Source organism: Scyliorhinus torazame, chromosome 18 (genome assembly GCF_047496885.1).
Source record: "Scyliorhinus torazame isolate Kashiwa2021f chromosome 18, sScyTor2.1, whole genome shotgun sequence".
NCBI classification, from domain to species: domain Eukaryota; kingdom Metazoa; phylum Chordata; class Chondrichthyes; order Carcharhiniformes; family Scyliorhinidae; genus Scyliorhinus; species Scyliorhinus torazame.
Window position 1 is genome coordinate 168533284 of NC_092724.1, and position 24968 is coordinate 168558251.

General features: G+C 58.3%; 1 protein-coding gene across 1 annotated transcript in view; it reads left to right on the forward strand.

The window, feature by feature from the left end:
* The window catches only part of ankfn1a (ankyrin repeat and fibronectin type III domain containing 1a), a 347506-nt gene that overhangs the window by 246542 nt on the left and 75996 nt on the right, over positions 1–24968 (forward strand). The window contains exon 19 of the mRNA XM_072483882.1: positions 17159–17306. Coding sequence (XP_072339983.1) covers positions 17159–17306 — 148 coding nt within the window. The remainder of the gene's footprint in view (positions 1–17158; positions 17307–24968) is intronic.

Sequence of the window (24968 nt, forward strand, 5' to 3'; positions counted from 1 at the left end):
GGGGGGGTCCGTGCCGGGGAGGAGGATGGGGGGGGGTCCGTGCCGGGGAGGAGGATGGGGGGTCCGTGCCGTGGAGGGGGATGGGAGGTCCATGCCGGGGAGGAGGATGGGGGGAGGGGACCGTGCCGTGGAGGGGGATGGGAGGACCGTGCCGTGGAGGAGGATGGGGGGTCCGTGCCGGGATGGGGGGTGGGGTCCGTGCCGGGGAGGGGGATGGGGGGTGGGGTCCGTGCCGGGGAGGGGGATGGGGGGGGGGGGGAGTCCGTCCCGGGAAGGAGGATGTGGGGGGGGTCCGTGCCGGGTAGGGGGATGGGAGGACCGTGCCGGGGAGGAGGATGGGGGGTCCGTGCCGGGGAGGGGGATGGGGGGGTGGGTCCGTGCCGGGGAGGAGGATGGGAGGTCCGTGCCGGGGAGGAGGATGGGAGGTCCGTGCTGGGGAGTGGGATGGGGGGTGGGGTCCGTGCCGGGGAGGAGGATCAGGGGTCCGAGCCGGGGAGGAGGATGGGAGGTCCGTGCTGGGGAGTGGGATGGGGGGTGGGGTCCGTGCCGGGGAGGAGGATCAGGGGTCCGTGCCGGGGAGGAGGATGGGGGGTGGGGGGGGGGGGGGGGTCCGTGCCGGGTAGGGGGATGAGGGGGCGGGGTTCCATGCCGGGGAGGAGGATGGGGGGTCCGTGCCGGGGAGGAGGATGGGGGGTCCGTGCCGGGGAGGGGGATGGGGGGTCCGTGCCGTGGAGGAGGATGGGGGGTCCGTGCCGGGGAGGGGGATGGGAGGTTCGTGCCGGGGAGGGGGATGGGGGGTCCGTGCCGGGGAGGAGGATGGGAGGTCCGTGCCGGGGAGGGGGATGGGGGGGGGTCCGTGCCGGGGAGGGGGATGGGGGGGGAGGGGGGTCCGTCCCGGGGAGGAGGATGGGGGGGGGTCATTGCCGGGGAGGGGGATGGGGGGGGGGTCCGTGCCGGGGAGGAGGATGGGGGGTCCGTGCCGGGGAGGAGGATGGGGGGTCCGTGCCGGGGAGGACGATGGGGAGGGGGTCCGTGCCGGGGAGGAGGATGGGGAGGGGGTCCGTGCCGGGGAGGGGGATGGGGGGGGGGGGTCCGTGCCGGGGAGGAGGATGGGAGGTCCGTGCCAGGGAGGAGGATGGGGGGTCCGTGCCGGGGAGGAGGATGGGGGGTCCGTGCCGGGGAGGGGGATGGGGGGGATCCGTGCCGGGGAGGGGAATGGGGGTGGGGTCCGTGCCGGGGAGGAGGATGGGGAGGGGGGTCCGTGCCGGGGAGGAGGATGGGACGTCCGTGCCGTGGAGGAGGATGGGAGGTCCATGCCGGGGAGGGGTATGGGGGGGGGTGGTCCGTGCCGGGGAGGAGGGTGGGGGGGGTCCGTGCCGGGGAGAGGGATGGGGGGGGGTCCGTGCCGGGGAGGGGGATGGGGGGTCCGTGCCGTGGAGGAGGATGGGAGGTCCATGCCGGGGAGGTGGATGGGGTGTCCGTGCCGGGGAGGAGGATGGGGCATCCGTGCCGGGGAGAAGGATGGGGGGTCCGTGCCGGGGAGGAGGATGGGAGGTCCGTGCCGGGGAGGGGGATGGCGGGGGGGGGGGGGGGTCCGTGCCGGGGAGGAGGATTGGAGGTCCGTGCCAGGGAGGGGAATGGGGGGGGGGGGGGGGGGGGTCCGTGCCGGGGAGGAGGATGGTGGGGTGTCCGTGCCGGGGAGGGGGATGGAGGGGGGCTCCGTGCCGGGGTGGAGGATGGGAGGACCGTGCCGGGGAGGAGGATGGGGGGTCCGTGCCGGGGAGGAGGATGGGGGGTCCGTGCCGGGGAGGAGGATGGGGGGGCCCCGTGCCGGATGGAGGATGGGGGGTCCATGCCGGGGAGGAGGATGGGGGGTCCGTGCCGGGGAGGAGGATGGGGGGTCCGTGCCGGGGAGGAGGATGGGGGGGTCCATGCCGGGGAGGGGGATGGGGGGGTCTTTGCCGGGAAGGGGATGGGGTGGTCCGTGCCGGGGAGGTGGATGGGGGGGTCCGTGCCGGGATGGGGGGGGGTCCGTGCTGGGGAGGAGGATGGGGGGAGGGTTCCGGGGGGGGTCCGTGCCGGGGAGGGGGATGGGGGTGGGGTCCGTGCCGGGGAGGAGGATGGGGAGGGGGGTCCGTGCCGGGGAGGAGGATGGGGAGGGGGGTCCGTGCCGGGGAGGAGGATGGGGGGTCTGTGCCAGGGAGGAGGATGGGGGTTCCCTGCCGGGGATGAGGATGGGGAGGGGGGTCCGTGCCGGGGAGGGGGATGGGGGGTCTGTGCCAGGGAGGAGGATGGGGGTTCCCTGCCGGGGAGAAGGATGGGAGGTCCGTGACGGGGAGAGGGATGGGGGGGGGGGTTCGTGCCGGGGAGGAGGATGGGAGGTCCGTGACGGGGAGAGGGATGGGAGGGGTCCATGCCGGGGAGGAGGATGGGGGGGGGGTCCGTGCCGGGGAGGGGGATGGGGGGTCCGTGCCGTGGAGGAGGATGGGGGGTCCGTGCCGGGGAGGAGGATGGGAGGTCCGTGCTGGGGAGGGGGATGGGGGGAGGGGTCCGTGCCGGGGAGGGGGATGGGGGGTCCGTGCCCGGGAGGAGGATGGGGGGTCCGTGCCGGGGAGGAGGATGGGGGGTCCGTGCCGTGGAGGAGGATGGGAGGTTCGTGCCGGGGAGGAGGATGGGGGGTCCGTGCCGGGGAGGAGGATGGGGGGTCCGTGCCGGGGAGGGGGATGGGGTGGGGGGGTCCGTGCCGGGGAGGAGGATGGGAGGTCCGTGCCAGGGAGCAGGATGGGGGGTCCGTGCCGGGGAGGAGGATGGGGGGTCTGTGCCGGGGAGGAGGATGGGGGGTCCGTGCCGGGGAGGAGGATGGGGGGTCCGTGCCGGGGAGGAGGATGGGGGGTCCGTGCCGGGGAGGAGGATGGGGGGTCCGTACCGGGGAGGGGGATGGGGGGTCCGTGCCGGTGAGGAGGATGGGGGGTCCGTGCCGGTGAGGAGGATGGGGGGTCCGTGCCGGGGAGGAGGATGGGAGGTCCGTGCCGGGGAGGAGGATGGGAGGTCCGCGCCGGGGAGGGGGATGGGGGGGGGGGTCCGTGCCGGGGAGGAGGTTGGGAGGTCCTTGCCGGGGAGGGGGATGGGGGTCTGTTCCGGGGAGGATGATGGGAGGTCCGTGCCGGGGAGAGGATTGGGGGGGGGGTCCGTGCCGGGGAGGAGGATGGGGGGCGGTCCGTGCCGGGGAGAGGGATGGGGGGGGGTCCGCGCCGGGGAGGGGGATGGGGGGGGGTCCGTGCCGGGGAGGAGGATGGGAGGTCCGTGCTGGGGATGGGGATGGGGGGGGGGGGTCCGTGCGGGGAGGAGGAAGGGGGGGTCCGTGCCGGTGAGGAGGATTGGAGGTCCGCGCCGGGGAGGGGGATGGGGGGGGGGTACGTGCCGGGGAGGAGGATGGGGGGTCCGTGCCGGGGAGGAGGATGGGGGGTCCGTGCCGGGGAGGAGGATGGGGGGTCCGTGCCGGGGAGGAGGATGGGGGGTCCGTGCGGGGAGGAGGATGGGGGTCCGTACCGGGGAGGGGGATAGGGGGTCCGTGCCGGTGAGGAGGATGGGGGGTCCGTGCCGGTGAGGAGGATGGGGGGGTCCGTGCCGGGGAGGTGGATGGGAGGTCCGTGCCGGGGAGGAGGATGGGAGGTCCGCGCCGGGGAGGGGGATGGGGGGGGGGGTCCGTGCCGGGGAGGAGGTTGGGAGGTCCTTGCCGGGGAGGGGGATGGGGGGTCCGTGCCGGGAGGATGATGGGAGGTCCGTGCCGGGGAGAGGGATTGGGGGGGGGGGGTCCGTGCCGGGGAGGAGGATGGGGGGCGGTCCGTGCCGGGGAGAGGGATGGGGGGGGGTCCGCGCCGGGGAGGGGGATGGGGGGGGGTCCGTGCCGGGGAGGAGGATGGGAGGTCCGTGCTGGGGATGGGGATGGGGGGGGGGGGGTCCGTGCCGGGGAGGAGGAAGGGGGGTCCGTGCCGGTGAGGAGGATTGGAGGTCCAAGCCGGGGAGGGGGATGGGGGGGGGGTACGTGCCGGGGAGGAGGATGGGGGGTCCGTGCCGGGGAGGAGGATGGGAGGTCCGCGCCGGGGAGGGGGATGGGGGGGGGGTCCGTGCCGGGGAGGAGGATGGGAGGTCCGCGCCGGGGAGGGGGATGGGGGGTGGGTCCGTGCCGGGGAGGAGGTTGGGAGGTCCTTGCCGGGGAGGGGGATGGTGGGTCCGTGCCGGGGAGGAGGATGGGAGGTCCGTGCCGGGGAGGGGGATGGGGGGGGGGGGTTCCATGCCGGGGAGAGGGATGGGGGGGGGGGTCCGTGCCGGGGAGGAGGATGGGGGGGGGGGTTCCATGCCGGGGAGGAGGATGGGGGCGGTCCGTGCCGGGGAGAGGGATGGGGGGGTGGGGTCTGTGCCGGGGAGGGGGATGGGGGGGGGTCCGTGCCGGGGAGGAGGATGGGAGGTCCGTGCTGGGGATGGGGATGGGGGGGGGGGGGGGGGGTCCGTGCCGGGGAGGAGGATGGGGGGTCCGTGCCAGGGAGGAGGATGGGGAGGGGGGGGTCCGTGCCGGGGAGGAGGATGGGAGGTCCGTGCTGGGGAGGGGGATGGGGGGTGGGGTCCGTGCCGGGGAGGTGGATGGGATGTCCGTGCCGGGGAGGGGGATGGGGGGGGGGGGGGGATGGGGGGGGGGGGGTCCGTCCAGGGAAGGAGGATGTGGGGGGGGGTCCGTGCCGGGTAGGGGGATCGGGGGGGGGGGGGGTTCCGTGCCGGGGAGGAGGATGGGAGGACCGTGCCGGGGAGGAGGATGGGGGGTCCGTGCCGGGGAGGAGGATGGGAGGTCCGTGCCGGGGAGGAGGATGGGGGGTCCGAGCCGGGGAGGAGGATGGAGGTCCGTGCTGGGGAGGGGGATGGGAGCTCCGTGCCGGGGAGGAGGATGGGGGGGTCCGTGCCGGGGAGGAGGATGGGGGGGTCCGTGCCGGGGAGGAGGATGGGTGGTCCGTGCCGGGGAGGAGGATGGGGGGTCCGTGCCGGGGAGGAGGATGGGGGGTCCGTGCCGGGGAGGAGGATGGGGGGTCCGTGCCGGGGAGGAGGATGGGGGGTCCGTGCCGGTGAGGAGGATGGGTGGTCCGTGCCGGGGAGGAGGATGGGGGGTCCGTGCCGGGGAGGAGGATGGGGGTCCGTGCCGTGGAGGAGGACGGGGGGTCCGTGCCGGGGAGGAGGATGGGGAGGGGGGTCCGTGCCGGGGAGGAGGATGGGAGGTCCGTGCCGGGGAGGAGGATGGGGGGTCCGTGCCGGAGACGAGGATGGGGGGGGTGGGCTCCGTGCCAGGGAGCGGGATGGGGGGGTCCGTGCCGGGGAGGGGGATGGGAGGTCCGTGCCGGGGAGGAGGATGGGGGGTCCGTGCCGGAGACGAGGATGGGGGGGGGGGGCTCCGTGCCAGGGAGCGGGATGGGGGGGTCCGTGCCGGGGAGGGGGATGCGAGGGCAAGTGAGTTGGTCCACCTGGCCAGGTGCCAGCCTCCAACAGTCGAACCCATGCGGTCCATGCCGCCTGGCTGGGGGGAAGGAGGGGATATGGCAATGATGACATGTCGTCATTCCCACCCCCCCCACCCAGGACCCCCCCACCAGGCCGTCATGTTTTCCGATCATCCAGCGATGTTGGCCGCCGTGGCGGCAGCCGCTAATGTCTATGTTGCCCTGGATGATGATGAGGAGGAGGAGCGTGCCAGAGAGGCGGCGCAGGCTGCCGCAGAGGGGCAGGCGGCAGCCGCCCAGGCTGGAGGGACACCTGACCGACAGGACGAGGAGGGGGAGGAGGACGTCGCGGCCCCACGGCAACGGAGGCACCCGAGGGCGCCCCGTGTGTACCGGCCCCGGCAGTCATACCAGGACCTCACGGACCGGGAATGCAGGAGGAGACTCTGGATGAGGCGGGAAACCGTGGCACACATCTGCCACCTGCTGGCACACCTGTCACCGCGTGGCACTGGCGGGGGACACCCTCATCCAGTGTCCGTCAAGGTTACGGTGGCCCTGAACTTTTATGCAACGGGGTCATTCCAGGCACCGAGTGGGACCTGTCCGGCATATCGCAGACATCGGAGCATCCGGGCAGTGACAGATGCCCTATATGCCATGGCGCACCGCTACAGCCCCTTCCCAGTGGATCGGGCCAGCCAAGATGCCCGGGCCGTGGGCTTCTCTGCCGTGGCCGGGTTCCCCATGGTCCAGGGCGCGATTAATGGGATGCACGTCGCCGTGCGGCCACCTGCAGATAACAGGGCCGTGTTCACCAATAGGAAGGGGACCTATTCGATGAACATACAGGTGGTCTGCGACCACCGCATGATGATTCTGCACGTCTGCGCCCGTTACCCAGGCAGTGTACACGACTCATACGTGTTGTCGCGGTCATCCATCCCCGGCATTTACGAGGGACGCCATCCCCGGCTGAGGGGCTGGTTGCTGGGCGACAGGGGCTACCTATTGCGATCGTGGCTGATGACGCCTATACGGAGGCCACACAATGAGGCGGAGAACCCCTACAATGATGCCCATGTAGCGACAAGGGGAGTGATAGAGAGGTGCTTTGGCGTGCTGAAGATGCGTTTCAGGTGCCTGGCACTCCCTGGGGGCGCCCTCCAGTATCGGTCAGATAGGGTCGGCCCGCATCATTGTGGTGTGCTGCGTCCTGCACAACATAGCCCAGCAGAGGGGCGATGTGCCGCAGGCAGAGGAGGGCGGAGTGGAGGAGCAGCAGGAAGAGGCGCAGTCCTCCCAGATGATGGGGATGGGGGCAATGGTCAGGGCAGACGGGCTAGACACGGGCGGGTGGCTGTCCACCGTTACCGGCTGGCCCAGCGGGCACGGGACAGGCTGATAGCCGCTGCTTCACTGACTAGATGGACGTGGGAATCGGGTAGTGTGGCCACAGACCGCACACCATGGCAACAGCCGACCACCACACCCCCCACCCATCCACCCACACAGCACCCTCACCCCCCTCCCCAACCCCACCCACCCCACCCGCATGCACACCACCCCCCCCATTGCCGATCCACCTGCGGCACAACGGCCGGGCTCACCCAGTTGCGGGTGGACGCGTGTCTATTGCAGGCCATGGAGGATGATGACAACCCGCCCTGCGATGAGCTCCTGGCTCCACATCGTTGGACTATGTCTGACCCATGGCCACAGTACCACCATCCACCCGGACCATCCCTGCATGCGGCTGTGACACTGCAGCGCACGGTCCCGTCCTCTGCCCGGGGGGATGTTGATGGCGGCCCAGGGGAAGGGGGCAGACTCACCTGGGGCTGAGGTAAGACCAGCCCTCACACACACACTTGCGCTCAACGTACATGACAACCCCGCACGCTTTGGACAGAGCACAAAGGCAGCTTCTGTAGGTGTAACATTGACTTTAATAACCAAAGGAGTTCATGCACGTGCCCTAGCCCCTAAAACTCATCTGTGCCCTGCACCTGTGCCAACTTACTCAGTGTCTAATTGTTTGGTCTTACGGGCCCTTTGACTACGTCTACGTGGTTCCCCAGACGGTACAGCAGAACTGGAGGTGGACTCCTGTGATTCCTGCCCTCTGACACAGGATCCCTTTGGCGGCCGTTTCCTGGGGCGTCCTGGCCTCGATGGGCCAGGCTGCGGCCCGGGCGACTGGGATGGCGAGCTGCCAGCCTGTCCTGCCCATTGCACACCTGATGCACCTGGGACGAAAGGGGGGGAGTCCGAGGTGTCGCGGTGTTCCGGGACCTCCCCTACAGGGGGAGCCGGGACGGACCACACCACCTCCTCCTCCCTCGGGGTGCCCGACGGCCCCCAGGCCTCTACATGGGTGGGGGATGCGAACGGACTGGCCATCCGACGCCCCCCCGACATCTGGCGCTGCCAGTCCTGGAGGCACGTGCTGGTATCGACAGGGGTCTGCAGGTTTGCAGCCATGGAGCCCAGGGGATTGGCAAACCCTGTCTGTGACAGTGCGACGCCGGCTCGCACATGGCCACTGGCGCCGATGCCCTCAGCGATGGCCTGCTGGGACTGGGCCATGGCATTGAGCGCCTCTGCCATCTGGCGCTGGCACTGGCTCATGGCCTCCTGTGAGAGGGCAGCCATGTCCTGGGCCACAGACGCCGCCTGCACGGAAAGCCCCAGGCCTCGCAAACCGTTCCCCATGTCTGACACCGTCGCACCCATTGCCTCCACCGCGGACGCCACCCGTGCGGTGTCAGCCTGGGTGGCACGCATGACCGGCACCACTCACAGCTCCTGGATGCGGGTGGACTCCTCCACCTGCGACTGCAGCCGCCGCAAGCCGGCCGTCACCCTCTTCGCTCGTCTCAGGGTCGGTGGTTGCATCAGATCTATGTGTGGGTGTGGTAACTCCAGGAACCCGGGATCCATCTGGGCGGCAGATGGTCGCTTGGGCCGGGCTGCCCTCCGACCGCCCGGTCCCTCTGCTGCTCCTACCTCCACCTGCTGGACCGGGACGGCTGTGTTGTGCGCACCAGTGAGTGTACCAGACGCCTCATCACTAAAGTGCCCAACCGAGGTGAGTGTTTCTGCGATGGTGGAGGGTGTTGGTGACAGCAGTGGCGTTGTGTCATGCTCTTCGTCCCACTCTGAGTCCATGGCACTTTGGGGTGGGGGTTCGTCTCCACCCATCCACTCTGAGTCACTGTCCGGTATTTCGTCTTCCTGGGTACTGCTGTCCCGGGTAGTGCTGTCCCGGGTAAGGGTGTCCCCGGTAGGGGTGTCCCGGGTAGTGGTGTCCTGGGTAGTGGTGTCCTGGGTAGTGGTGACCTGGGTAGTGGTGTCCTGGCTCGGCTGTGACGGGGGCCTGTGGCTACCCCTCTCGTCGCTGGGTGGCACACGCCTGCGTTGTCGCACCCGCACGTGACGGGGGCGTCGTCTCCCTGTTGCTCCAGGTCTCTACGTCTCCCGTGGTCTCCAAGGGGCATCCTGCGGGCGTCGCATGCCGGAGGGTCCGGGTCTCTCCGTCTCCCGTGGTGTGCGAGGGCATCCTGCGGGCGTCGCATGCCAGAGGGTCCGGGTCTCTCCGTCTCCCGTGGTGTGCGAGGGGCATCCTGCGGGAGTCGCATGCCGGATGGTCCGGGTCTCTCCGTCTCCCGTGGTGTGCGAGGGGCATCCTGCGGGCATCGCATGCCGGAGGGTCCGGGTCTCTCCGTCTCCCGTGGCCTCCGAGGGGCATCCTGCGGGCGGTCTGCATCTGCGGGGATGGGTGCCTGGACGTTTGGTCCTGCGATACACAATGAAGCATGCATGGTTAGACACGCAGGCAGTGATCAGGTGATATGGGGGAGGGCGGATATGGGGGAGGGGGGGATATGGGGACGGGCTGTCGGTGGCTCACTTGCTAGTACGCCCCCACCTCTGCATCAGCAACCTCCCGGTCCTCAGGTCCGCCAGCCAGTTCCAGGGCCCTTTCCCCGTGTTCGGTCAGTGGCCTCTCATCAGCGGGGCCTCCTCCAGTCCTCACATGCTCCCTGGTGTTGTGTGCGCGTTTCTCCTGTGGCGGGGGGTGGTGGGGTGGCAGGGGTAAAAGGCAACAGTGTTAGGCAGGTATATGAATGCACGCCATCGGTTGCGCGTGTATTGCAGAGGTTAAGGTTAGGGCTGGATTCACTTGGGGATATGGGGGATATGGGGGAGGGGGGATATGGGGGAGGGGGGATATGGGGGAGGGGGGATATGGGGGAGGTGGGGATATGGGGATGGGGGGGATATGGGGGAGGGGGGATATGGGGGAGGGGGGATATGAAGGAGGGGGGAAATGGGGAGGGGGGATATGGGGAAGGGGGGAGATGGTGGAGGGGAGATATGGGGGAGGGGGGATATAGGGGAGGGGGGATATGGGGGAGGGGGGATATGGGGGAGGGGGGATATGGGGGAGGGGGGATATGGGGGAGGGGGATATGGGGGAGGGGGATATAGGGGAGGGGGGATATGGGGGAGGGGAGATATGGGGGAGGGGGATATGGGGGGATATGGGGGAGGGGGGATATGGGCTAGGGGGGATATGGGCGAGGGGGGATTATGGGGGAGGGGGGATTATGGGGGAGGGGGGATATGGGGGATATGGATATCGGGCGGGGGGGGGGGGGGAGGCTCACCCTGCCTGCTCTGACGAGGCCGTTCACCTTCTTGTGGCACTGGGTGCCTGTCCGTGGTGTCAGGGCCGCAGCGGTGACGGCCTCTGCCACTTCCCTCCACAGACGCCGGCTGTGGCGTGGGGCAACTCTGCGGCCGTGCCCGGGATACAGGGCGTCCCTCCTCTGCTCCACCGCGTCCAGGAGCGCCTCCACGTCGCGTGACTCTAACCTCGGGGCTGCGCGGCGGCCAGCCATCCAGTCGGGTGTTCCGGTCAGGTGGGGGGGAGCAGTGCGGCCTTATGAGCCGTAACGCTCATTCGGGCCGGAGACTTTGCAACGATTTTTCCGGCGTGACGCAAGTCAGATTTGCGCCGTTTTTTGCGCCGATCGGCGGACTTTGCGCCGATAACGGAGAATTCTTTGTTCTCAGGATATAAGCTGAATGTCGGGAAGAGAGGTGTTCGCAGTGAATTCAGTGGGTCAGGGAGACAATCTTGGGGGTGTTGCCATTCAGGGTAGCCAGGGGCAGGTTTAGGTATTTGGGGGTTCAGGTGACGGGAGAATGGGTGACGATGCACAACTGGAACCTGACAACATTGATGGAGGAGGTTTTGGGGGATTTTAGGAGGTGGGGTACTCTGCCCCTGACACTGGCGGGGAGGGTCCAGCTGGTTAAGATGAACGTGCTGCCGAGGTTCCTGTTTGTATACTGGAAGCTCCCGACTTTTATTGGAGACAGTGATAGAACAAGAACAAAGAACAAAGAAATGTACAGCACAGGAACAGGCCCTTCGGCCCTCCAAGCCCGTACTGACCATGCTGCCTGACTAAACTACAATCTTCTACACTTCCTGGGTCCGTATCCCTCTATTCCCATCCTATTCATGTATTTGTCAAGATGCCCCTTAAATGTCACTATCGTCCCTGCTTCCACCACCTCCTCTGGTAGCGAGTTCCAGGCACCCACTACCCTCTGCGTAAAAAACTTGCCTCGTACATCTACTCTAAACCTTGCCCCTCTCACCTTAAACCTATGCCCCCTAGTAATTGACCCCTCTACCCTGGGGAAAAGCCTCTGACTATCCACTCTGTCTATGCCCCTCATAATTTTGTAGACCTCTATCAGGTCGCCCCTCAACCTCCTTCGTTCCAGTGAGAACAAACCGAGTTTATTCAACCGCTCCTCATAGCTAATGCCCTCCATACCAGGCAACATTCTGGTAAATCTCTTCTGCACCCTCTCTAAAGCCTCCACATCCTTCTGGTAGTGTGGCGACCAGAATTGAACACTATACTCCAAGTGTGGCCTAACTAAGGTTCTATACAGCTGCAACATGACTTGCCAATTCTTATACTCAATGCCCCGGCCAATGAAGGCAAGCATGCCGTTTGCCTTCTTGACTACCTTCTCCACCTGTGTTGCCCCTTTCAGTGACCTGTGGACCTGTACTCCCAGATCTCTTTGACTTTCAATACTCTTGAGGGTTCTACCATTCACTGTATATTCCCTACCCGCATTCGACCTTCCAAAATGCATTACCTCACATTTGTCCGGATTAAACTCCATCTGCCATCTCTCCGCCCAAGTCTCCAAACAATCTAAATCCTGCTGTATCCTCAGACAGTCCTCATCGCTATCCGCAATTCCACCAACCTTTGTGTCGTCTGCAAACGTACTAATTAGACCAGTTACATTTTCCTCCAAATCATTTATATATACTACAAAGAGCAAAGGTCCCAGCACTGATCCCTGTGGAACACCACTGGTCACAGCCCTCCAATTATAAAAACATCCTTCTATTGCTACTCTGCCTTCTATGACCTAGCCAGTTCTGTATCCACCTTGCCAGCTCACCCCTGATCCCGTGTGACTTCACCTTTTGTACCAGTCTACCATGAGGGACCTTGTCAAAGGCCTTACTAAAGTCCATATAGACAACATCCACTGTCCTACCTGCATCAATCATCTTAGTGACTTCCTCGAAAAACTCTATCAAGTTAGTGAGACACGACCTCCCCTTCACAAAACCATGCTGCCTCTCGCTAATATGTCCATTTGCTTCCAAATGGGGGTAGATCCTGTCTCGAAGAATTCTCTCCAGTAATTTCCCTACCACTGACGTAAGGCTCACCGGCCTGTAGTTGCCTGGATTATCCTTGCTACCCTTCTTAAACAGAGGAACAACATTGGCTATTCTCCAGTCCTCCGGGACACCACCTGAAGACAGTGAGGATCCAAAGATTTCTGTCAAGGCCTCAGCAATTTCCTCTCCAGCCTCCTTCAGTATTCTGAGGTAGATCCCATCAGGCCCTGGGGACTTATCTACCTTAATATTTTTTAAGACACCCAACACCTCGTCTTTTTGGATCTCAATGTGACCCAGGCTATCTACACACCCTTCTCCAGACTCAACATCTACCAATTTCTTCTCTTTGGTGAATACTGATGCAAAGTATTCATTTAGTACCTCGCCCATTTCCTCTGGCTCCACACATAGATTCCATTGCCTATCCTTCAGTGGGCCAACCCTTTCCCTGGCTACCCTCTTGCTTTTTATGTACGTGTAAAAAGCCTTGGGATTTTCCTTAACCCTATTTGCCAATGACTTTTCGTGACCCCTTCTAGCCCTCCTGACTCCTTGCTTAAGTTCCTTCCTACTTTCCTTACATTCCACGCAGGCTTCGTCTGTTCCCAGCCTTTTAGCCCTGACAAATGCCTCCTTTTTCTTTTTGACGAGGCCTACAATATCTCTCGTTATCCAAGGTTCCCGAAAATTGCCGTATTTATCCTTCTTCCTCACAGGAACATGCCGGTCCTGAATTCCTTTCAACTGATACTTGAAAGCCTCCCACATGTCAGATGTTGATTTGCCCTCAAACACCCGCCCCCAACCTATGTTCTTCAGTTCCCGCCTAATATTGTTATAATTAGCCTTCCCCCAATTTAGCACATTCATCCTAGGACCACTCTTATCCTTGTCCACCAGTACTTTAAAACTTACTGAATTGTGTTCACTGTTCCTGAAATGCTCCCCTATTGAAACATCTACCACCTGGCCGGGCTCAGAGTTTGTATGGGCGGGGAAGGTACCTCGAGTGAAGAGGGCCCTGATGCAGAGGCAGAGGCAGAAAGGGGGCTGGTGCTCCTGAACCTGTGCATTACTACCTCCTCAGGTCGGCTTCCCCAGGTCAGCTGAGGAAGGAGCAGCGCTCCGAAAGCTAGTGATTCCAAACAAACCTGTTGGACTTTAACCTGGTGTTGTAAGACTTCTTACTGCGCTCACCCCAGTCCAACGCCGGCATCTCCACATCATTACTAGTGGAGGAGGTGAGATGGTGGTGGGAATGGGAAGGAGGAGGGGTTAGATGATTTATGTAAACAGTCCAACTAGGGAAGGGGCGGTACTGGACCTGGTATTGGGGAATGAGCCCGGCCAGGTGGTAGATGTTTCAGTAGGGGAGCATTTCGGTAACAGTGACCACAATTCAGTAAGTTTTAAAGTACTGGTGGACAAGGATAAGAGTGGTCCGAGGATGAATGTGCTAAATTGGGGGAAGGCTAATTATGACAATATTAGGCGGGAACTGAAGAACATAGATTGGGGGCGGATGTTTGAGGGCAAATCAACATCTGACATGTGGGAGGCTTTCAAGTGTCAGTTGAAGGGAATACAGGACAGGCATGTTCCTGTGAGGAAGAAAGATAAATACGGCAATTTTCGGGAACCTTGGATGACGAGTGATATTGTAGGCCTCGTCAAAAAGAAAAAGGAGGCATTTGTCAGGGCTAAAAGGCTGGGAACAGACGAAGCCTGTGTGGCATATAAGGAAAGTAGGAAGGAACTTAAGCAAGGAGTCAGGAGGGCTAGAAGGGGTCATGAAAAGTCATTGGCAAATAGGGTTAAGGAAAATCCCAAGGCTTTTTACACGTACATAAAAAGCAAGAGGGTAGCCAGGGAAAGGGTTGGCCCACTGAAGGATAGGCAAGGGAATCTATGTGTGGAGCCAGAGGAAATGGGCGAGGTACTAAATGAATACTTTGCATCAGTATTCACCAAAGAGAAGGAATTGGTAGATGTTGAGTCTGGAGAAGGGTGTGTAGATAGCCTGGGTCACATTGTGATCCAAAAAGACGAGGTGTTGGGTGTCTTAAAAAATATTAAGGTAGATAAGTCCCCAGGGCCTGATGGGATCTACCCCAGAATACTGAAGGAGGCTGGAGAGGAAATTGCTGAGGCCTTGACAGAAATCTTTGGATCCTCGCTGTCTTCAGGGGATGTCCCGGAGGACTGGAGAATAGCCAATGTTGTTCCTCTGTTTAAGAAGGGTAGCAAGGATAATCCCGGGAACTACAGGCCGGTGAGCCTTACTTCAGTGGTAGGGAAATTACTGGAGAGAATTCTTCGAGACAGGATCTACTCCCATTTGGAAGCAAATGGACGTATTAGTGAGAGGCAGCACGGTTTTGTGAAGGGGAGGTCGTGTCTCACTAACTTGATAGAGTTTTTCGAGGAGGTCACTAAGATGATTGATGCAGGTAGGGCAGTGGATGTTGTCTACATGGACTTCAGTAAGGCCTTTGACAAGGTCCCTCATGGTAGACTAGTACAAAAGGTGAAGTCACACGGGATCAGGGGTGAGCTGGCAAGGTGGATTCAGAACTGGCTAGGCCATAGAAGGCAGAGGGTAGCAATGGAGGGATGCTTTTCTAATTGGAGGGCTGTGACCAGTGGTGTTCCACAGGGATCAGTGCTGGGACCTTTGCTGTTTGTAGTATATATAAATGATTTGGAGGAAAATGTAACTGGTCTGATTAGTAAGTTTGCAGACGACACAAAGGTTGGTGGAATTGCGGATAGCGATGAGGACTGTCTGAGGATACAGCAGGATTTAGATTGTCTGGAGACTTGGGCGGAGAGATGGCAGATGGAGTTTAATCCGGACAAATGTGAGGTAATGCATTTTGGAAGGGCTAATGCAGGTAGGGAATATACAGTGAATGGTAGAACCCTCAAGAGTATTGAAAGTCAAAGAGATCTAGGAGTACAGGTCCACAGGTCATTGAAAGGGGCAACACAGGTGGAGAAGGTAGTCAAGAAGGCATACGGCATGCTTGCCTTCATTGGACGGGGCATTGAGTATAAGAATTGGCAAGTCATGTTGCAGCTGTATAGAACCTTAGTTAGGCCACACTTGGAGTATAGTGTTCAATTCTGGTCGCCACACTACCAGAAGGATGTGGAGGCTTTAGAGAGGGTGCAGAAGAGATTTACCAGAATGTTGCCTGGTATGGAGGGCATAAGCTATGAGGAGCGATTGAATAAACTCGGTTTGTTCTCTCTGGAACGAAGGAGGTTGAGGGGCGACCTGATAGAGGTCTACAAAATTATGAGGGGCATAGACAGAGTGGATAGTCAGAGGCTTTTCCCCAGGGTAGAGGGGTCAATTACTAGGGGGCATAGGTTTAAGGTGAGAGGGGCAAGGTTTAGAGTAGATGTACGAGGCAAGTTTTTTACGCAGAGGGTAGTGGGTGCCTGGAACTCGCTACCGGAGGAGGTAGTGGAAGCAGGGACGATAGGGACATTTAAGGGGCATCTTGACAAATATATGAATAGGATGGGAATAGAAGGATACGGACCCAGGAAGTGTAGAAGATTGTAGTTTAGTCGGGCAGTATGGTCGGCGCGGGCTTGGAGGGCCGAAGGGCCTGTTCCTGTGCTGTACATTTCTTTGTTCTTTGTTCTTTGTAGAGTGAGGGCGAGTAATCTAAATCTGGAGGGAAGGTTTGTGGGTCTGGAAGAGCTGCAGGAGAGGAAGGAGCTCCCGAAGGGAAGCAAATTCAGGAATGTGCAAGTGAGGGACTTTGCGCGGAAGGAATGGAGAGGGTTTCCCAAGCTGCCGGAGTAGATGCTGCTGGGGCGGTAGCTGCTCCCGGATGTGGAGGGTAGGATTGGGTGAGTGGGGGAGCAGGGGGGAGTGCAGGTGGTGAGGATTAAGGAGAAATGGGAGGAGGAGCTGGGGGGGGGGATAGGATGGGGAGTGTGGAGTGAGGCGATGCGCAGGGAGAATTACACCTTGTGTACGAGGATAGTTTGATTCAGTTTAAGGCGGTGCACAGGGTGCACATGACTCGGGCGAGGATGAGTGGGTTCTTCTGGGAGTGGCGGATGAGTGTGAGAGGGCCAGTGACTGCCATGGACTGGGGGGGGGGGAAAGGTGGAGAGATTCTGGGAGGGGGTGCTTGGGGCACTATCGAAGATTGTGAGGGAGAGCCCGGACCGGACCCTTTGATGGGAATCTTTGGGGTATCGGAAAAGCCGGAGCTGATGTAGGGGAAGGGGGCCAATGTTGTGGCCTTCGCCTCCGTGATTGCCCGGTGAAGGATAATGCTGGATTGGCAATCGGCAACACCGCCGGGTGTGGCGGCCTCGCTGGGTCGGCAGATTCAATAATAATTATCTGACAGGAATTGGATAAATGGGGCGGCTCGGTGGCGGAGTGGTTAGCACTGCTGCCTCATGGCGCCGAGGACCCAGGAGGTACGGTGGCGGAGTGGTTAGCACTGCTGCCTCATGGCGCCGAGGACCCAGGAGGTACGGTGGCGGAGTGGTTAGCACTGCTGCCTCACGGTGCCGAGGACCCAGGTGGTACGGTGGCGGAGTGGTTAGCACTGCTGCTTTACGGCGCTGAGGACCCGGGTTCGATCCCGGCCCCGGGTCACTGTCCGTGTGGAGTTTGCACATTCTCCCCATGTCTGCATGGGTCTCACCCCCACAACCCAAAGATGTGCAGGGTAGGTGGATTGGCTGCGCTAAATTGCCCCTTAATTGGAAAAAAATAATTGGGTACACTAAATTTATTTTGAAAAAAGGAATTGGATCAATGTTTGTAAAGGACAGATTAGTGAGACTCTGGGAAAGAGCAGCAGGGATTGCATCGAAGGCACAGGCACGATGAACCGACTCGGTGAGATGATCAATCTCCAGCTGTACTTATGGCGCTTTATCAATTTATTTTCCACAGGGAGGACTGGGAATGGGTGCAAAAGCTGTCGGACCACGAGTTAGTCAGTGCTGAAAGAGAGCTGGCTGATCTTCACATTCCACTTTTCTACGAGCTACAAGCAGCTGTAAAGACTTTGCTCAAATATATCAACCTCCCGATACAGCAGGTACTGTGATCACTGGAATGAAATTCCCAATTTCCCAGCAACTCCACTAGGCACATCAGTCAAATAATCCCCTCACTGTAACACTGATATACCCCACACCCCTCACTGTAACACTGATATACCCCACACCCCTCACTGTAACACTGATATATCCCATACCCCTCACTGTAACTCTCTGATATATCCCACACCCCTCACTGTAACACTGATATACCCCACACCCCTCACTGTAACACTCTGATATACACCCCACACCTCACTGTAACACTCTGATATACCCCACACCCCTCACTGTAACACTGATATACCCCACACCCCTCACTGTAACACTGATATATCCCATACCCCTCACTGTAACTCTCTGATATATCCCACACCCCTCACTGTAACACTGATATACCCCACACCCCTCACTGTAACACTGATATACCCCACACCCCTCACTGTAACACTGATATATCCCATACCCCTCACTGTAACTCTCTGATATACCCACACCCCTCACTGTAACACACTGATATATCCCACAACCCTCACTGTAACACTCTGATATACCCCACACCCCTCACTGTTACACTCTGATATATCCCACACCCCTCACTGTAACACTCTGATATACCCCACACCCCTCACTGTAACACTGATATACCCCACACCCCTCACTGTTACACTCTGATATATCCCACACCCCTCACTGTAACACTGATATACCCCACACCCCTCACTGTAACACTCTGATATACCCCACACCCCTCACTGTAACACTGATATACCCCACACCCCTCACTGTAACACTCTGATATACCCCACACCCCTCACTGTAACACTGATATACCCCACACCCCTCACTGTAACACTCTGATATACCCCACACCCCTCACTGTAACACTGATATACCCCATACCCCTCACTGTAACTCTCTGATATACCCACACCCCTCACTGTTACACTCTGATATATCCCACACCCCTCACTGTAACACTGATATACCCCACACCCCTCACTGTAACACTCTGATATACCCCACACCCCTCACTGTAACACTGATATACCCCACACCCCTCACTGTAACACTGATATACCCCATACCCCTCACTGTAACACTGATCTATCCCACACCACTCACAGTAACACTCTGATATACCCCACACCCCTCACAGTAACACTCTGATATACCCCACACCCCTCACTGTAACACTCTGATATACCCACACCCCTCACTGTAACACTGATATACCCCACACCCCTCACAGTAACACTCTGATATACCCCACACCCCTCACTGTAACACTCTGATATACCCCACACCCCTCACTGTAACACTGATATACCCACACCCCTCACTGTAACACTGATATATCCCACACCCCTCACTGTAACACTCTGATATACCCACACCCCTCACTGTAACACTCTGATATACCCACACCCCTCACTGTAACACTGATATACCCCACACCCCTCACTGTAACACTGATATACCCCACACCCCTCACTGTAACACTCTGATATACCCACACCCCTCACTGTAACACTGATATATCCCACACCCCTCACTGTAACACTGATATACCCCACACCCCTCACTGTAACACTCTGATATACTCCACACCCCTCACTGTAACACTGATATACCCCACACCCCTCACTGTAACACTGATATACCCCACACCCCTCACTGTAACACTCTGATATACCCCACACCCCTCACTGTAACACTCTGATATACCCCACACCCCTCACTGTAACACTCTGATATACCCCACACCCCTCACTGTAACACTGATATATCCCACACCCCTCACTGTAACACTGATATACCCCACACCCCTCACTGTAACACTCTGATATACCCCACACCCCTCACTGTAACACGCTGATATACCCCACACCCCTCACTGTAACACTCTGATATACCCCACATCCCTCACTGTAACACTCTGATATACCCCACACCCCTCACTGTAACACTCTGATATACCCCACACCCCTTACTGTAACACTCTGATATACCCCACACCCCTCACTCTAACACTGATATACCCCACACCCCTCACTGTAACACTGATATACCCCACACCCCTCACTGTAACACTGATATACCCCACAGCCCTCACCGTAACACTGATATATCCCACACCCCTCACTGTAACACTCTGATATACCCCACACCCCTCACTGTAACACTCTGATATACCCCACACCCCTCACTGTAACACTGATATACCCCACAGCCCTCACCGTAACACTGATATACCCCACACCCCTCACGGTAACACTCTGATATACCCCACACCCCTCACTGTAACACTCTGATATACCCCACAGCCCTCACCGTAACACTGATATACCCCACACCCCTCACTGTAACACTCTGATATACCCCACACCCCTCACTGTAACACTCTGATATACCCCACACCCCTCACTGTAACACTGATATACCCCACACCCCTCACTGTAACACTGACATACCCCGCACCCCTCACTGTAACACTCTGATATACCCCACACCCCTCACTGTAACACTGATATACCCCATACCCCTCACTGTAACACTGATATACCCCACACCCCTCACTGTAACACTGATATACCCCACACCCCTCACTGTAACACTCTGATACACCCTACACCCCTCACTGTAACACTCTGATATACCCCGCACCCCTCACTGTAACACTCTGATATACCCCACACCCCTCACTGTAACACTGATATACCCCACACCCCTCACTGTGACACTGATACACCCCACACCCCTCATTGTAACACTGATATACCCCACACCCCTCACTGTAACACTCTGATATACCCCACACCCCTCACTGTAACACTGATATATCCCATACCCCTCACTGTAACACTGATATACCCCACACCCCTCACTGTAACACTCTGATATATCCCACACCCCTCACTGTAACACTGATATACCCCACACCCCTCACTGTAACACTGATATACCCCACACACCTCACTGTAACACTCTGATATATCCCACACCCCTCACTGTAACACTCTGATATACCCCACACCCCTCACTGTAACACTGATATACCCCACACCCCTCACTGTAACACTGATATACCCCACACCACTCACTGTAACACTGATATACCCCACACCCCTCACTGTAACACTGATATACCCCACACCCCTCACTGTAACACTGATATACCCCACACCCCTCCCTGTGCCACTCTGATATACCCCACGCCCCTCACTTTAACACTGATATACCCCACACCACTCACTGTAACACTCTGATATACCCCACACCCCTCACTGTAACACTCTGATATACCCCACACCCCTCACTGTAACACTGATATACCCCACATCCCTCACTGTAACACTGATATACTCCACACCCCTCACTGTAACACTGATATACCCCACACCCCTCACTGTAACACTGATATACCCCACACCCCTCACTGTAACACTGATATACCCCACACCCCTCACTGTAACACTGATATACCCCACACCCCTCACTGTAACACTCTGATATACACCCCACACCTCACTGTAACACTCTGATATACCCCACACCCCTCACTGTAACACTCTGATATACACCCCACACCTCACTGTAACACTCTGATATACCCCACACCCCTCACTGTAACACTCTGATATACCCACACCCCTCACTGTAACACTGATATACCCCACACCCCTCACTGTAACACTGATATACCCCACACCCCGCACTGTAACACTGATATACCCCACACCCCTCACTGTAACACTGATATACCCCACACCCCTCACTGTAACACTGATATATCCCATACCCCTCACTGTAACTCTCTGATATACCCCACACCCCACACTGTTACACTCTGATATATCCCACACCCCTCACTGTAACACTGATATACCCCACACCCCTCACTGTAACACTGATATACCCCACACCCCTCACTGTAACACTCTGATATACCCCACACCCCTCACTGTAACACTGATATACCCCACACCCCTCACTGTAACACTGATATATCCCATACCCCTCACTGTAACTCTCTGATATACCCACACCCCTCACTGTAACACACTGATATATCCCACAACCCTCACTGTAACACTCTGATATACCCCACACCCCTCACTGTTACACTCTGATATATCCCACACCCCTCACTGTAACACTCTGATATACCCCACACCCCTCACTGTAACACTGATATACCCCACACCCCTCACTGTTACACTCTGATATATCCCACACCCCTCACTGTAACACTGATATACCCCACACCCCTCACTGTAACACTCTGATATACCCCACACCCCTCACTGTAACACTGATATACCCCACACCCCTCACTGTAACACTCTGATATACCCCACACCCCTCACTGTAACACTGATATACCCCACACCCCTCACTGTAACACTCTGATATACCCCACACCCCTCACTGTAACACTGATATACCCCATACCCCTCACTGTAACTCTCTGATATACCCACACCCCTCACTGTAACACTCTGATATACCCCACACCCCTCACTGTAACACTGATATACCCCACACCCCTCACTGTAACACTCTGATATACCCCACACCCCTCACTGTAACACTGATATACCCCACACCCCTCACTGTAACACTCTGATATACCCCACACCCCTCACTGTAACACTGATATACCCCATACCCCTCACTGTAACTCTCTGATATACCCACACCCCTCACTGTTACACTCTGATATATCCCACACCCCTCACTGTAACACTGATATACCCCACACCCCTCACTGTAACACTCTGATATACCCCACACCCCTCACTGTAACACTGATATACCCCACACCCCTCACTGTAACACTGATATACCCCATACCCCTCACTGTAACACTGATATATCCCACACCACTCACAGTAACACTCTGATATACCCCACACCCCTCACAGTAACACTCTGATATACCCCACACCCCTCACTGTAACACTCTGATATACCCACACCCCTCACTGTAACACTGATACACCCCACACCCCTCACAGTAACACTCTGATATACCCCACACCCCTCACTGTAACACTCTGATATACCCCACACCCCTCACTGTAACACTGATATACCCACACCCCTCACTGTAACACTGATATATCCCACACCCCTCACTGTAACACTCTGATATACCCACACCCCTCACTGTAACACTTTGATATACCCACACCCCTCACTGTAACACTGATATACCCCACACCCCTCACTGTAACACTGATATACCCCACACCCCTCACTGTAACACTCTGATATACCCACACCCCTCACTGTAACACTGATATATCCCACACCCCTCACTGTAACACTGATATACCCCACACCCCTCACTGTAACACTCTGATATACTCCACACCCCTCACTGTAACACTGATATACCCCACACCCCTCACTGTAACACTGATATACCCCACACCCCTCACTGTAACACTCTGATATACCCCACACCCCTCACTGTAACACTCTGATATACCCCACACCCCTCACTGTAACACTCTGATATACCCCACACCCCTCACTGTAACACTGATATATCCCACACCCCTCACTGTAACACTGATATACCCCACACCCCTCACTGTAACACTCTGATATACCCCACACCCCTCACTGTAACACGCTGATAGACCCCACACCCCTCACTGTAACACTCTGATATACCCCACATCCCTCACTGTAACACTCTGATATACCCCACACCCCTCACTGTAACACTCTGATATACCCCACACCCCTTACTGTAACACTCTGATATACCCCACACCCCTCACTCTAACACTGATATACCCCACACCCCTCACTGTAACACTGATATACCCCACACCCCTCACTGTAACACTGATATACCCCACAGCCCTCACCGTAACACTGATATATCCCACACCCCTCACTGTAACACTCTGATATACCCCACACCCCTCACTGTAACACTCTGATATACCCCACACCCCTCACTGTAACACTGATATACCCCACAGCCCTCACCGTAACACTGATATACCCCACACCCCTCACGGTAACACTCTGATATACCCCACACCCCTCACTGTAACACTCTGATATACCCCACAGCCCTCACCGTAACACTGATATACCCCACACCCCTCACTGTAACACTCTGATATACCCCACACCCCTCACTGTAACACTCTGATATACCCCACACCCCTCACTGTAACACTGATATACCCCACACCCCTCACTGTAACACTGATATACCCCGCACCCCTCACTGTAACACTCTGATATACCCCACACCCCTCACTGTAACACTGATATACCCCATACCCCTCACTGTAACACTGATATACCCCACACCCCTCACTGTAACACTGATATACCCCACACCCCTCACTGTAACACTCTGATACACCCTACACCCCTCACTGTAACACTCTGATATACCCCGCACCCCTCACTGTAACACTCTGATATACCCCACACCCCTCACTGTAACACTGATATACCCCACACCCCTCACTGTGACACTGATATACCCCACACCCCTCATTGTAACACTGATATACCCCACACCCCTCACTGTAACACTCTGATATACCCCACACCCCTCACTGTAACACTGATATATCCCATACCCCTCACTGTAACACTGATATACCCCACACCCCTCACTGTAACACTCTGATATATCCCACACCCCTCACTGTAACACTGATATACCCCACACCCCTCACTGTAACACTGATATACCCCACACACCTCACTGTAACACTCTGATATATCCCACACCCCTCACTGTAACACTCTGATATACCCCACACCCCTCACTGTAACACTGATATACCCCACACCGCTCACTGTAACACTGATATACCCCACACCACTCACTGTAACACTGATATACCCCACACCCCTCACTGTAACACTGATATACCCCACACCCCTCACTGTAACACTGATATACCCCACACCCCTCCCTGTGCCACTCTGATATACCCCACGCCCCTCACTTTAACACTGATATACCCCACACCACTCACTGTAACACTCTGATATACCCCACACCCCTCACTGTAACACTCTGATATACCCCACACCCCTCACTGTAACACTGATATACCCCACATCCCTCACTGTAACACTGATATACTCCACACCCCTCACTGTAACACTGATATACCCCACACCCCTCACTGTGACACTGATATACCCCACACCCCTCACTGTAACACTGATATACCCCACACCCCTCACTGTAACACTGATATATCCCACACCCCTCACTTTAACACTCTGATATACCCCACACCCCTCACTGTAACACTGATATACCCCACACCCCTCACTGTAACACTGATATACCCCACACCCCTCACTGTAACACTGATATATCCCACACCCCTCACTGTAACACTGATATACCCCACACCCCTCACTGTAACACTGATATATCCCACACCCCTCACTGTAACACTGATATACCCCTCACTGTAACACTGATATAACCCACACCCCTCACTGTAACACTGATATATCCCACACCCCTCACTGTAACAGATATACCCCACACCCCTCACTGTAACACTGATATACCCCTCACTGTAACACTGATATACCCCACACCCCTCACTGTAACACTGATATACCCCTCACTGTAACACTCTGATATACCCCAC